The 12,770-nt window shown below is 40.2% G+C and overlaps 1 protein-coding gene across 1 annotated transcript in view; it reads left to right on the top strand.

The window, feature by feature from the left end:
* The window catches only part of npr3 (natriuretic peptide receptor 3), a 35,563-nt gene extending 26,315 nt beyond the window's left edge, over nucleotides 1-9,248 (top strand). The window contains exons 3-8 of the mRNA XM_024260098.2: nucleotides 591-766; nucleotides 3,587-3,722; nucleotides 5,333-5,427; nucleotides 5,497-5,614; nucleotides 5,689-5,773; nucleotides 8,606-9,248. Of these exons, the coding sequence (XP_024115866.1) occupies nucleotides 591-766; nucleotides 3,587-3,722; nucleotides 5,333-5,427; nucleotides 5,497-5,614; nucleotides 5,689-5,773; nucleotides 8,606-8,657 (662 nt within the window). The 3' untranslated portion in view covers nucleotides 8,658-9,248. The remainder of the gene's footprint in view (nucleotides 1-590; nucleotides 767-3,586; nucleotides 3,723-5,332; nucleotides 5,428-5,496; nucleotides 5,615-5,688; nucleotides 5,774-8,605) is intronic.
* The last annotated feature ends 3,522 nt before the right edge of the window (nucleotides 9,249-12,770 follow it).

Raw genomic sequence — 12,770 nt, 5'->3', positions numbered from 1 at the left:
CTGCTAAATTTTTGGAATATTTTGGCATTTACTACGATTTTCTTTTACCTATTTTGGAGTTTAACTAATATTTAAACACCAGCTGTTTTGGCTGATTTAGGCTTTTTTCCGTTTTTTTAGGCTATTTTGACGTTTAGCTATTTTTTCAGCTACATGGTAGCTGTTTTGGCCAACCTAAGGTTTTTTTTGTTTGTTTTTTTAGTTTTTAGGCTAATTTGGCATTTATCTACTACTTTAGCTGACAATCAGCTTTAGCATTTTCAGCTATTAGCTTCAGTGATTTCAACTATCAGCTTCAGCATTTTTAGCTATCAATTTCAGCATCTTCAGCAGCCAAATTCGTCTTACAGCATTCACACTAGCATTATCACAGCTAATGTTATATATCTAGTTCATAATTATGTTAAAAAGTTACGGTTTTAAAGTTTAAAAATGTAGTTTTAGAGTGTTCAATAAATGTTTATCCTGTTCGGCCCGTGACCTAAGGTGTGTTTTGGATTTTGACCCCCTGTGCGATTGAGTTTGACACTCTGCTTTAAACAAAATCACGGAGATAAACTAACGCTTTGGTTAAAAAATGATCCTTCCAGGTGATGGCTCGTGGAGAAGAAACGACGAGCATGACAGTGAAGCAAAGCAAGCCTACGCCTCTCTGAACACCATCACTCTGCTGAGGACGGTCAAACCGGAGTTTGAAAACTTCTCCCTGGAGATGAAGAGCTCTGCAGAGAAGGAGGGAATCTACGACTGCAGAGACTGTGGAAGTGTACGTAGCTCCGCCCACTTCTGTATCCGACTGGTGCACATCCCCAGACAAACCCATCCATTTATTATTCTGTCCATAGATCCATTAATGCTTTATTTATTTATACATCCATCACTTTGTTTGTTTGTCTTTTGTCCGTCACTCTGTTCATTATGAATTGAAATATGACTCCATAAACTGTATGTATGTATGTATGTATGTATGCATATATATACATAGATCAGGGATCCCCAAACTATGGCCCACAAGCCAGATTCACCTGCTAGCTGTTTTGGCTAAATTAGTCAATTTTCCTTTTTTTGGGCTAATTTGGCATTTAGCTAATATTTCAGCGACATGCTAGCTGTTTTGGCTAATTTAGAATTTTTGCCAGTTTTTTTCTGCTAATTTGGCATTTTGCTAATATGTTATCTAGCTTTTAGCTTCAACGTTTTCAGCTATTAGTTTCAGCATTTTCAGCTTTCAGCTTCAGTGTTTTTAGCTATCAATTTCAGCGTCTTCATCTATCAGCCCACCATCTTCTGCGACCACATTCTGCTTACAGAATTTACACTAGCATTATTTCAGGTAATACTTTATATCTAGTTTTTAAAATGTTTTAGTACTTTTTCTCTGTGAAGATTACAGAAATGAATTATATAAAATGTGGCGATGTGTGGCTTTCTGGAAAACCATAAATGTTTATGATTAGGCTATGATTGTTACACTTTTTCAGTTAGCCTACAAACTGACCCCCGCCCCAATCAGAGAAGATAACAGTTATGTGGCCCCCACAGGAAAAAGTTTGTGGACCCTTGATATAAATATTATGTGTATACATTCATTCAGACACCTGTTCATGCAATGGGGATCAATGATGAAATGAACCCAGCAAAAGTTCTCAAAGTCCACTCCAACCATATGTTTTTTTCTATTCTAAAATTGTTCCCAGTGGTCCAGTTTTTAGCCAAAAAAAAAGAAAAAAAACTGTTTTGTTTTTTAAGACATATTTTCTGAAGAATAGCAGTTCATATAATCTGTGCTTTTAGTGGGACTGTTGGTGTGAAACTGAACTCGGCCAATTTTTCCATCAGCCCTTTGTCTACACTCTCTCCCACAAGCTCATAGCACCTCACACCCTCAAGCTAACATTAAAAAACAAAATAAATAACAACAACAACAACAAAAATCAGAGTTGTACAGTTCTGATCCAGATTCCAGCTCAGATGAGGAAAACAAAGACGTTCATGGATCAGTTTATCTACAACTGGATGCTTCAGAGTTGTAACGGAGCAGGGAGACTTTGGTCCAGCAGTTGCTGCGTCACAAATCCGAACTTTTTCAAACATTAATTTTTCATCTGTTCCTGATCCAACAAGGTTTGAATAAAGAAATAGTTGTAGTGAGTCGTTGAGTTTGCTTTTACTGAGCATCCGTGGTAAAAAGGAAGGTCTGGTCCAGGTGGGGTTAACCCACGTCTGACATTTCCAGACATTGGTTTACACTCATATGCTACTTTCTCTGCAGAAAACTTAAAAACCATGGAGTTTTCTCAAATGACCATCCACAGAAAACTAACCTCTTCCCACCTGTTACGCCTGGTACACACCGCACGCGGAGGCGCCGCGGGACGGAGGCCGCTTTCAGTCGGCGCCCTTGTTAGCCCATGGTGTGATTCACATCAGACGCGAAGCATCGCCGTCCTCCGTGACCAGCTCATGCTGTGCAGCAAATGTTTGTCTGGTCTATTTTTTGTGCAAACTGCGAGTGATCCACGTCAAGCCTGGCAGGAAATTACCTCAAGACACATGAGAAAATGTGGTCTATTTTCAAAATATAATCAATTTTTCACAATAAAATACCACTAATGACAAATGCAATGATATTTTTGTTTCTAAACAGACTGTAGAGATGAAAATACAGCATTCACTCCTTATTTGCAGGAGTTGGGGACCAGAGACATCCGCAAATACGCCGAATCTGCAAATATGGAGAACCCCAGTCTCTGGCTCACCCCCCATCCCCCGCACGACTGAAGAATGTCCGTTACTGGTCCATACTCATCAAAAACACTTCTGATCGTGCTTTGTAAACATTTATTAAAGAATTTTGGAGTATTGTTCAACATAAAGAGTTTTTTAAATCCAGAACAATAGACAGTGCACTGTCACTATGTCTGTCTGTAACTTAGAAAAGCGTGTGCTTCCTCCTTCATCAGTGAAGTGTGAGAGGGCATCTCTGTCCGGAATCTGCTAGTTTTATCCATAATAAACACCTGTTCTGGATAATAATTATCCTTCCCGATTATCAGGATATTTTCGAGGCGTTTCTGAGTCAGCTGATGTCATTTCTCCATGCAGCCTCTGTGTGTGTAGCAGACAGGTTGGCGTGCTCTTCAACTGCCAACCCCTCCTGGGAAATTCCCTCAGCTCCTTCAGAAGCAAAAGTTTCCTACAAGCATCTTGAGTTGTTGGAGTTTTTGTGATGAATTGGAGGAGTCACATGACTAAAAAAAGAGGAAAGCACAGGTGGTGTGGTTTTGTCAGTGGCAGAGAGGAAGAGAGTAGTTGGCGACAAGTCAAGATGGACGATGTCAAATTAATTGTAGAAGATGTAAATAACTACAGCTGAGCAGAAGTGTCTGTTGACTGAACTGGAGGTGAAGAGGATACTGCACACACTCCACTTTGAATTTCATTTTGGTAAACTATATTTATATGTTGTTCCTCCAAAGTTTGGATTTTCAAAGACTTTAGGAAAAAAGGAAAACCCAGATGACTCTTTGGCCTGAAACCTATAGGTTGAAGTAACAGCCGAGTCTGTCTGTCCTGTCTGTTCCAGGTCAACATGTTTGTGGAGGGGTTCCATGATGCTATGCTGCTGTACGCCATCGCCTTACACGAGGCCATGAAACACGGCTACAGCAAGAAGAATGGGACAGAGGTGACATCTCGCATGTGGAACAGAACCATCGAGGGTAAAACCAGAACTCATGAAGCTGCAGCTGCACTGAGCTAAACCGTCTGCTCCATACAATCTCAGTCACAATTCAAGACCCACTCCAATGAAATCTGTGTTTTTATCATGTTATCGTGATCATTTTCTCATGGTGGAGGAAATATAAAAAGAAAATTAAGATTGAATTGCATTTCTGAGTATTTCTTTACTCAAACCATTTACATTTTAATTTTATTTTAACCCATCTTGGACACTACTGTGAAGAGCCGGCTACTCTCATCTCCTGCAAAACAGTATGTTATGATTCAGCTTGAAGACATCAACAACAACAAAAAAACAACACAATTTTCAAATGTAAACAAAAGTTTTAAGTAAATAAGCTAAATATTAGCCTAACTCCGAAACAGCCTAAGAAACTTAAAAGAAAGACTAAATTAGCCAATACAGCTAGCATGTACCTGAAATATTAACTAAACCCCAAAACAGCCTAAAAATAAAAATAAAATAAAATCCTAAATTAGCCAAAACAGCTAACATTTAAATGTTAGCTAAACTCTAAAATAGCTACAAAAAACTGAAAAAAGCTGAAATTAGCCAAAACAGCTATCATGTGGCCAAAATATTATCCAAGCTCTAAAACAGTATATTTTAGTTAGTCCAAAAAGCTAGCAGAATGCCGATTTTTACAAATATTAAAACTGTAAATTTTTAACATAATTTTGAAAAATAAAAAAGCAGGAATATTATTCCAGAATAAATCAACTTAAACCTTAGAAATGAGCTCAAGATAACATCTGGTCATTAATAACAATAAAATAAAATGATCTGGAGGGCCGGTTACAATTACCAGGAGGGCCGGATCCGGCCCCCGGGCCTTGACTTTGACACATGTACCCTTCTAACCAAAACCTAAAAACCTGTGTCGTTTTCCAGGACATAGTTTCTGCAGAGCAGCACTAGTTCATTAGAAATTCATGTCTGACCTGTTGGCAAAACTGTTTTCAGGGAGTTAGCCTGTTCTCATTTCCCATCATCCCTTTGTTTACTCAGTCTCCTGCTAACGTACACCTCCTCACAACCCCCAGTGCAACACAAATGGGGAGCAAAATCCGAGCTTTACAGTTTAGATCCAGATTCCAGTTCAGACGAGGAAAACAAAGACGTTCATGGACCTATTTGTCTGCAAGTGAATGCATCAGGATGGAACAGAGCAGGAGCTTGTAGCCCGCTGATTGTGGGAGTCTGTGACGGTTACAAGCTCTACAGACTCTAAATTACTCCTGATTCACAACAATTTGAATAAAGAAATACTCAGAAATTCGGTTTTAGTTTTAATTTTATATGTTCTCCAATAAAAACATCTAATTTTTAATTTTTCATATAAAAATGATCATTTTTATCTTTCTAAAATACAACAGATAAGAAAACATAGCTTAGCTTAGCTCCCTTCCCCTTACAGTAAATTATTTATTTCGCTATCAGATTTAATATTTACTTATAATTTATTTATACTTTTGAATATATTTAAAACATGAAACCACAGCACACAGGTTTAAGTTAAAACAAAGAGAAAGTGTTGTGCTAAAATGTGTCATGCAGGAAGCTGGAATCTTGTTGTGTTTGATGCAGGCATTGCGGGTCAGGTATCCATTGACACCAACGGGGACAGGAACGGAGATTTCTCCGTGATGGCCATGACTGACGTGGAAGCAGGAACCTTTGAGGTAAACCAGCTGTGGCGTCGGCGTCCTCCCAGACGGTAACCTGAGCTGAAGAGCTGCTCTGACTTTCAGATGGTCGCCAACTATTTTGGCGTAAACAGAACGTTGGAGCTGCTGCCCTCCTTCAGAGCTGAACACTTCACCCTGAAAGAACGGCACGAAGCAAGCCCTCTGCCGCCGGAAAAGTCATGTAAATGATTCTAGCTGTTAGACGAAAGCAGAGACTCGGACCTGAACTCACATGCTCTCCTCTGTCCCTCACAGGCGGACTCGGAGTGTCGGCTCTGACTGGAGTCATAGTAGGAGCGGTTCTGGGGGCGGGGATGCTTATTGCATTCAACTTTTTCAGGTAACATCATTCAGAATCCTGCATGTCTGTCCTTCAAACTGAACAACCTAAACACGACCCAAACACAAGTGATCCAGTTCATCCAGACTGAATTCTTCTGAATGTAAAACTGTGATTTTATTTCATATATTTATATCATTTTACATTCATATCTGGGAGAACACTCTATTCTGATTGGCTGCAGGGTTTCCATTAAAAAGCCATAATGGACCTAATAAAGAAGTTCTGCTCACATAGGCTGGATGTTCTGGTATTGTGCTGAACAACAGAAACTTGGATCACAGATGGACAGACGTCATTCCAGTTTATAACAGTAACAGTATCTCTGTTTTTCAACTGTCTCTGTGATGGACGTGACAGAATGTTACCATCAACAGCAATGTTGATTTATGTTAAAAAGTTTGTCTGTCTTTATGTCTCACTTTCCTTATTGTTTGATACAGACTGAATATGTGTTTATAACTAGTGTTGTCAATCGATTACAAAAATTAATCCAATTATTCACACTTTTGGGATTAATCACAGTGTTTTTTGAGGAACATTTTTATTGTTAATTTTTTTCCCAATTTTTATTTTCGAACAAGAAAAAAAACAAACTAAAAGAAAGAAAAGTGAGAAAATGTTTGTGTCTGAAAAGTGGAGAAAAAACGTGGTGAAAAGTTTGTTTGCCTCAAAACATCTTTAATTCTACTTCCTGGATTTTACCAACCGTGGGTTCTTTTTAGAGCGTAACTGCAGGAAAGCTGTTCTGGTAAAAAGAGATAAATAAATAATGTGTATATGTCTGTCCAGCTGCTGCAGAAGACGAAAGAATTTGACTTTCTTCATTACCACTACATGAGAGCTCAGACCTGCAGGACGCTGCCGCACAGCCGCTCAGTTTTAACACAAACCGTGAGATGTGTGAGGAGCTGCCGCCTCCAAAGTCTCAGGGACTCTGACCGGTAGCGGGTTTAGGGTCGGGTGGTTGCCCGGCGTGGCAATTCAAAGGGAGTGCCGCTCAGTGCTTCATGGAGGAAAAAAAGAAAAACTGCGACGAATTAGCGCCCCCTGCAGCTGCACGCGCTCCTGTGGGCTGAGGAGGTACGGAAAGGTGTATGAAGAAAAAGGGGGAGGGGTGGGGGGAATCTGTTCAACTGTGGGTCTCTCACAAATGAGGTGAAACAACCAGACATTGTAGTGGTGGATAAAGAACAGAGGAAAGCCGTTGTGGTGGATGTGGCAGTACCAAGAGATGGTAACATCAAGAAGAAGGAACATCAGAAACTGGAGAAATACCAGAGAGGAACTGGAGAAAGCTTTGAAGGTGAAAGTGACAGTGGTACTCGTGGTAATTGGAGCACTCGGGACTGTAACCTCCAAACTGGAGGAGTGGCTACAGCAGATCCTTGGAAAGACCTCAGACATCTCAGTCCAGAAAAGAGCAGGAACAGCTGAGATGCTGCAGGACCCTCAAGCTCTCAGACCTCTGATAGAGGACCTGAGCTAAGAGGAGAAACCACCCATGGAGAGAGAGGGGTGTTTATATATATAAAGTCTTTCCATTAAAAAAAAAAAAGTTTCATTTAATGTAAGTTAGTATTATCAAAGTCTTGCTTCAACTATCTCTAGATCTATTATAAAAGCATTCGCTGTGGTCTTCTAGTTATGATTACTGTTTGTGGTTTTCAGCCAAGATAAAAAAAAACTGTGATGCTTTGATAAGAAATAGTTCACATGTGTCAAAGTCAAGGCCCAGGGGCCGGATCCGGCCCTCGGGTAATTCTATCCGGCCCTCCAGATCATTTTATTTTATTATTAATGACCCAATGTTATCTTGCGCTTATTTCTAACTTGTATAATTTTGACAAAATATATTTTTATGGAGGTAAAATATGAAAGCTAATTTATTCTGGAATAATATTCCTGCTTTTTTAATATTCATAATTATGTAAAAAAGTTACAGTTTTAAAGTTTTCAGAACTAGTATTCTGCAAGCTTTTTGGACTATTTTGGCATTTAATAAGTTTTTTTTTTTGGCTATTTTTGGAGTTTAGCTAATATTTCAGCTACATGCTAGCTGTTTTACTGTAGCTAACTTTTTTGTTTGTTTGTTTTTTAGGCTAAGTTGGCATTTAGCTAATATTTTAGCTGGGTATCAGCTTCAATGTTTTCAGCAGCCAAATTCAGCTTACAGCATTCACACTAGTATAATCACATATCTATATTTATCTAGTTCATAATTATGTATAAAAGTTACAGTTTTAAAGTTTTTTAAATGCAGCTTTAGAGTGTTCAATAAAGGTGTGTTTTGGATTTTGACCCCTTGTGCGATTGAGTTTGACACCCCTGACATAATTTCTGCAGAGCGGCAGTAGTTCATCAGAAGTTCACCCTTGAGTTGAGGGCGGGACTGTTGACCCAGAGCAACCCTACCCCCTCTTCCCATCATCGATCTGTTTACACAAGTCAATGTTGCTATACATTCATCACCTCTACTCTAAAAACATTGTAAACATCAAGTTTCTGGTATTCTGTTAAGTTTTTGGGCCTGTTGACAGAAATGTTAAGGTTTGACCAAATAAGTATTTTATTGTTTATCTTTGTTTGCATCTAGACATCCTTTGGATACCTAGGAACAATGTGTTTAGTTTAAGAAACTTTTTTAAAGTCTGAAAATCCAGCAGCAGATGCCTGCAGCGCCCCCACCTGTCTGTTGCAGAGCTGACAGCTGCAGGAGTTTGAGCCTCATTCATAAAACAGTGAACGTGAAGCTGTTGCTCCTCCATCTGCCTGTGAATGATGTCAGAGTGGGAAAAGAAAAAACATCTGACACGCTCTCCTCTGTTGCAGGAAAAAGCTCCAGGACTACCACTTAGCGGCGCACGCCTGGCAGAGAGCTTGAGCGTTCCTGAAGCCTCAGTGACAGAAGACTCCCGTCTGTAAGGTTCAGCTGCCATCACAGACTGCAGCTGCCCTGTGGGTCTTTGTCATGTACAGTCCGCCCGCTGAGTCTGGAGCTCCAACATGGCTGGCTGTGAAGGACATGAACAATCTGACGTCCCACTCACCGGGGATGTTCTCATTTTCCTGCTTTTCTGGTGTTGACTGAAGTTCCTGAAACCACGGACGTTTCAGAACCAACGTCAACTTCAGCTTTAGCTTCTCAGCCCAGAAACTGAAAGTCAGGGAGACTGAATGAAGAAGACTCCACCACCAACACGAGTTCATCAGGAGGTCGTCGTGGTGACGGAGATCCATCCTGCCCCAGGCCTCACTGTGAGGAGTCTGGGTACTCTCCTTCTGCAGGATTGTCTGTGTTTGTTCCAGTTTTGGATGGATTACACTAAATGACAGAAAAAGGAAATAAAACAGGAGAAGCAATAAATCTAAATGTACAAAATGTATTTATTGGAGCATATGTTTGTGTACTTTTAATAATAACTGGTGTTAATGACTCCGCTCTTTTCTGTCCATCTAAATATTTTCACTTCCATGTTCTGCTTCTGTCATCATTTCAGAGGAAGAAGTACCTTTGGTGAATGGGGGGGTTGTAAAACGGTTGAGTTATTGACATGTTTGGATGCAGTCTGCCAATGACAGGAAACAGCATCCAACACTGACACCCTCGTGGTGGAGGACGTCTGTCCTGAACACCAGCTGGTCTGATTGCACCGGAGCTCAGGTGTGGAAACTCAACTTCCTGGTGAGGATGATCAGGAATGAATCCATCAGAGGATCAGATCAGGGTAGATGTTCGGGAGATAAATGCAGGGAGGCAGATGGAGATGACTGGACATGTTGAGAAAGAGAGGAAGACTAGAGGAGGTTCCTGGATGTGGTGAAGGAGGACATGAGGATGGATGGTGTCAGTGAGGAGGATGCAGAGGAGACCGATGGGAACTGATGATTGGCTGTGGTGACCCCAGTGAGAGAAATAAGAAAAAAGAAATAGGATGTAGCTTATTTGTTTTTAAACTGACAGCTTAGTACACTTTCAATCAAACCCTGTGGCAGCATCTATTTATGCTTCTACTATTAAACTAAATGTGTGATTCTGCTGCTCCTTTCTGTACGTTTTTCGTAGGAACTCAATCTCACTTTCAGTGATTTCAGCAATCTTGATATAAAAACGTTCAGCTTGTTCAAGACATTACTGCTTGTATTTTTGATATTCGTAAACTTTTTGAAATATTGAGCAAAATATGCCCCATAGGAAATAAATGAGAACATCTTTAAATTTGAAAATTTCAATTTGAAAATTTTAAGTAGATTAGCACCAAACCTTTAAATATATTCATGGGTTATGTTTTCATCTTTATAGTAATTTTCAAGAATAGCTAGTATTTAAGCAATGTGCTAACTTTTTGGGCAAATTTAGCATCTACTGAGGTTGTTTTTTTATGCTAATGGAGTTTGGCTAATGTTTTAGCAACATGTTAACATTTTGGGCTAATTTGTTATCTACTAAGATTTTTATGGGCTAATTTGGAGCTTAGCTCATATTTAAGAAACACACTAAATATGTTTGCAGAATTGGCATGTATTACATATTTTTAAGCAATTTTACTACAAATTTTTCAGGAATTTAGGTCAACTTCAGCGTTCTTTCATGTTCTTAAACAAAATTTACAGTCTTTTAGCAAAATTAACATTTTGCAAACAGCTTTTTTCATTTTCAGAAAATCCCTTCAACAATTCAAGTGAATTGTGTCACCATTTTCAGCAAATAGTTTCTGCATCTTCAGTGACTACTTTCAGCAAAAAGCATTCACACTTAATATTATTGCAGGTAATGCAACTTTTCTAGTTGTTAGCAGTGATTTATTTGCCACACGCGCAGCTTCAGTTTCCTCTGTAAATGTTTGTGAGCCAGAGTCCAGTTCAGAGATCCAGCATCACCAAAGTAACTAACCCAGGGGTCTTAAACTGGTGGCCCGCGGGCCATTTGTGGCCCCCAAATTGATATTTTTCCTAGTTCAATGTCTACTAAGCAATGTCTTTGGATGTGATCGTCAGAAAAGTCCTTAGCAACAGTTGCTAACGTCGATAGCTCCTGTCGTTTCACAGAAACACACAGAAGATATTGCTTAGTAGTACATAGACATGAACAAATGTTCAATAAACTTGTTCAGTAGACATAGACAATGGACCAAAGATGTAGACAGCGGATGCAAAAACTTTTGGCACAAATGGAACCCCCTACGGCCCAGTCTCAGCCAGACTCTGCCTTCAGCAGCCCCGAGGTAGACGGAGTTTGAGACCCCTGAACTAAAGGCTCCTGTAGGTTTTTACCATTTGTTCTCTTTTTTTCTCCATCTGTTTTTCACTGCTTGTCCGGGTTGCAGTGACACCAGTCTGTCTGGATGCCCACACATCCCTCTCCCACTTGTTCCTGGTATTCCAGGAGGATTCCAAAGCTATTCCAGCCCAGCAGAGATATCTGACTTGTATGCAGGGTGTTCTTGGTTTCCCATGAGGGCTCTTCCCGGTTGGACATGCCCATAACGCCTCACTAGGATGGCATTCACGCCAGACATCTAAACCACCTCAGCAGGCTCCTCTGGATGTGGAGGAGTAACAGCTCCTTTTCGAATTCCTCTCGGATCGTTGAATTTCACACCTTATCTCTAAAGGAGACCGCAGCCGAGCTGAAGGAATCTCATTTTCTCCGGAAGAATCTATGCTTTTATTTACAACTTTGTGGCCTGAGGTGAAGGAAGGAACAAAGAGCTGTCTTCAGCTCTCGTCTTACTACGATGACTGGTCCACCAAAGGTAACACAACACATAGATACCTACCTTCCACTAACGGAGTCCTGGAGAATTGGATCTAAAGGCTCCAAAAGCCAAAGCATTTGGTCTTTTGATTTGATTACAAATTATTACAAAAAAGTATGAACAAAAATGTGACAAAACCCAAACCTGGTCAAGTTTAACTCTCACCAGAATTGACTCAGACTGACTGCAAACCAACTGGTGTTCCTGTGAGAGACTCCTCTTTTTTCTTAACCTTAATTTAAGCTGTTCATTCATTCATTCATCTTCTTGGCCGCTTTGTCGCGGGGGTGCCGGAGCCTAACCCAGCTACTGATGAGCGAAGGCGTGGTTCAGCCTGGACAGATCGCCAGTCTGTCACAGGGCTTATTTAAGCTGTTAAGAACATTATTTACAATAACGACCTGGGAAGTGGAGAAATACAAGTCACCCTCAGTGATTCTGTGCAGCAAACAAACTCTGTTCGGATGACAGAAAGTCTGAAGGAATCTCTCAGGAGGTTTCTTATAGTTTTTCATTTCAGTTTATTCATTCAGCACCAAACCCCGGTTGTCTTATTGTAGTACACAAAGAAATGTCCAAATAAGCAAATGTCTGACACATTATAGCAGGTTATAGGGTTGTAGATTATAATAAATCAAACTGTACTGCCCAGCAAAAACTGAATCTTAAAAAAATAAAGACATTTATCACCAGAAAATTTATTTTCTGTCTTACAAGACAAATAAGTTTTTTAATAGTAAAATATCTCTAACTTAAGAAAAAATGTGCTAGTGATTTTTTTTCTTAAAATAATCATTTTTAAAAAGACCATATTTTTAAAGCCATTGGCAGATTTTTTTTGCTTATTTTGAGATTTTTTTTTCAAATTGTAAGAATTTTCTACTTATTTCTAGGGGGTTGTTTTTGGAGTTTACATCAATGGTTTTTGGTGTAAGGTCCATACTGAATACCCAAAGAGCCCCCAGTGATCATTTCAACGTGGGCCGCATACGATTTACCTTTGGGCTGAATGGGTGGGCCCCAGGTGGGTTTGTCCTCAGGTTCCATGGTCTCCCCACCTGTATTTGCCCACGCTGGCTTGAGTGGGGACTCAGTAGTCTGGCTCTCTGGCGAGTGGAGCTCGCTAACTCGCAATGCTGTCCACCAGGCAGCTTGTTAGCTCGCTATGCTTTCCACTGGGCGGCTGGTTAGCGTAGAGACCCAGACCACTGAGTCCCCACCCAAACCACTGTGGGCAA

The sequence above is a fragment of the Oryzias melastigma genome, linkage group LG9 (genome assembly GCF_002922805.2).
Source record: "Oryzias melastigma strain HK-1 linkage group LG9, ASM292280v2, whole genome shotgun sequence".
Classification (NCBI taxonomy): domain Eukaryota; kingdom Metazoa; phylum Chordata; class Actinopteri; order Beloniformes; family Adrianichthyidae; genus Oryzias; species Oryzias melastigma.
The sequence above is the reverse complement of the archived record's forward strand: the minus strand, read 5'-3'. Positions and strand labels throughout refer to the sequence as shown.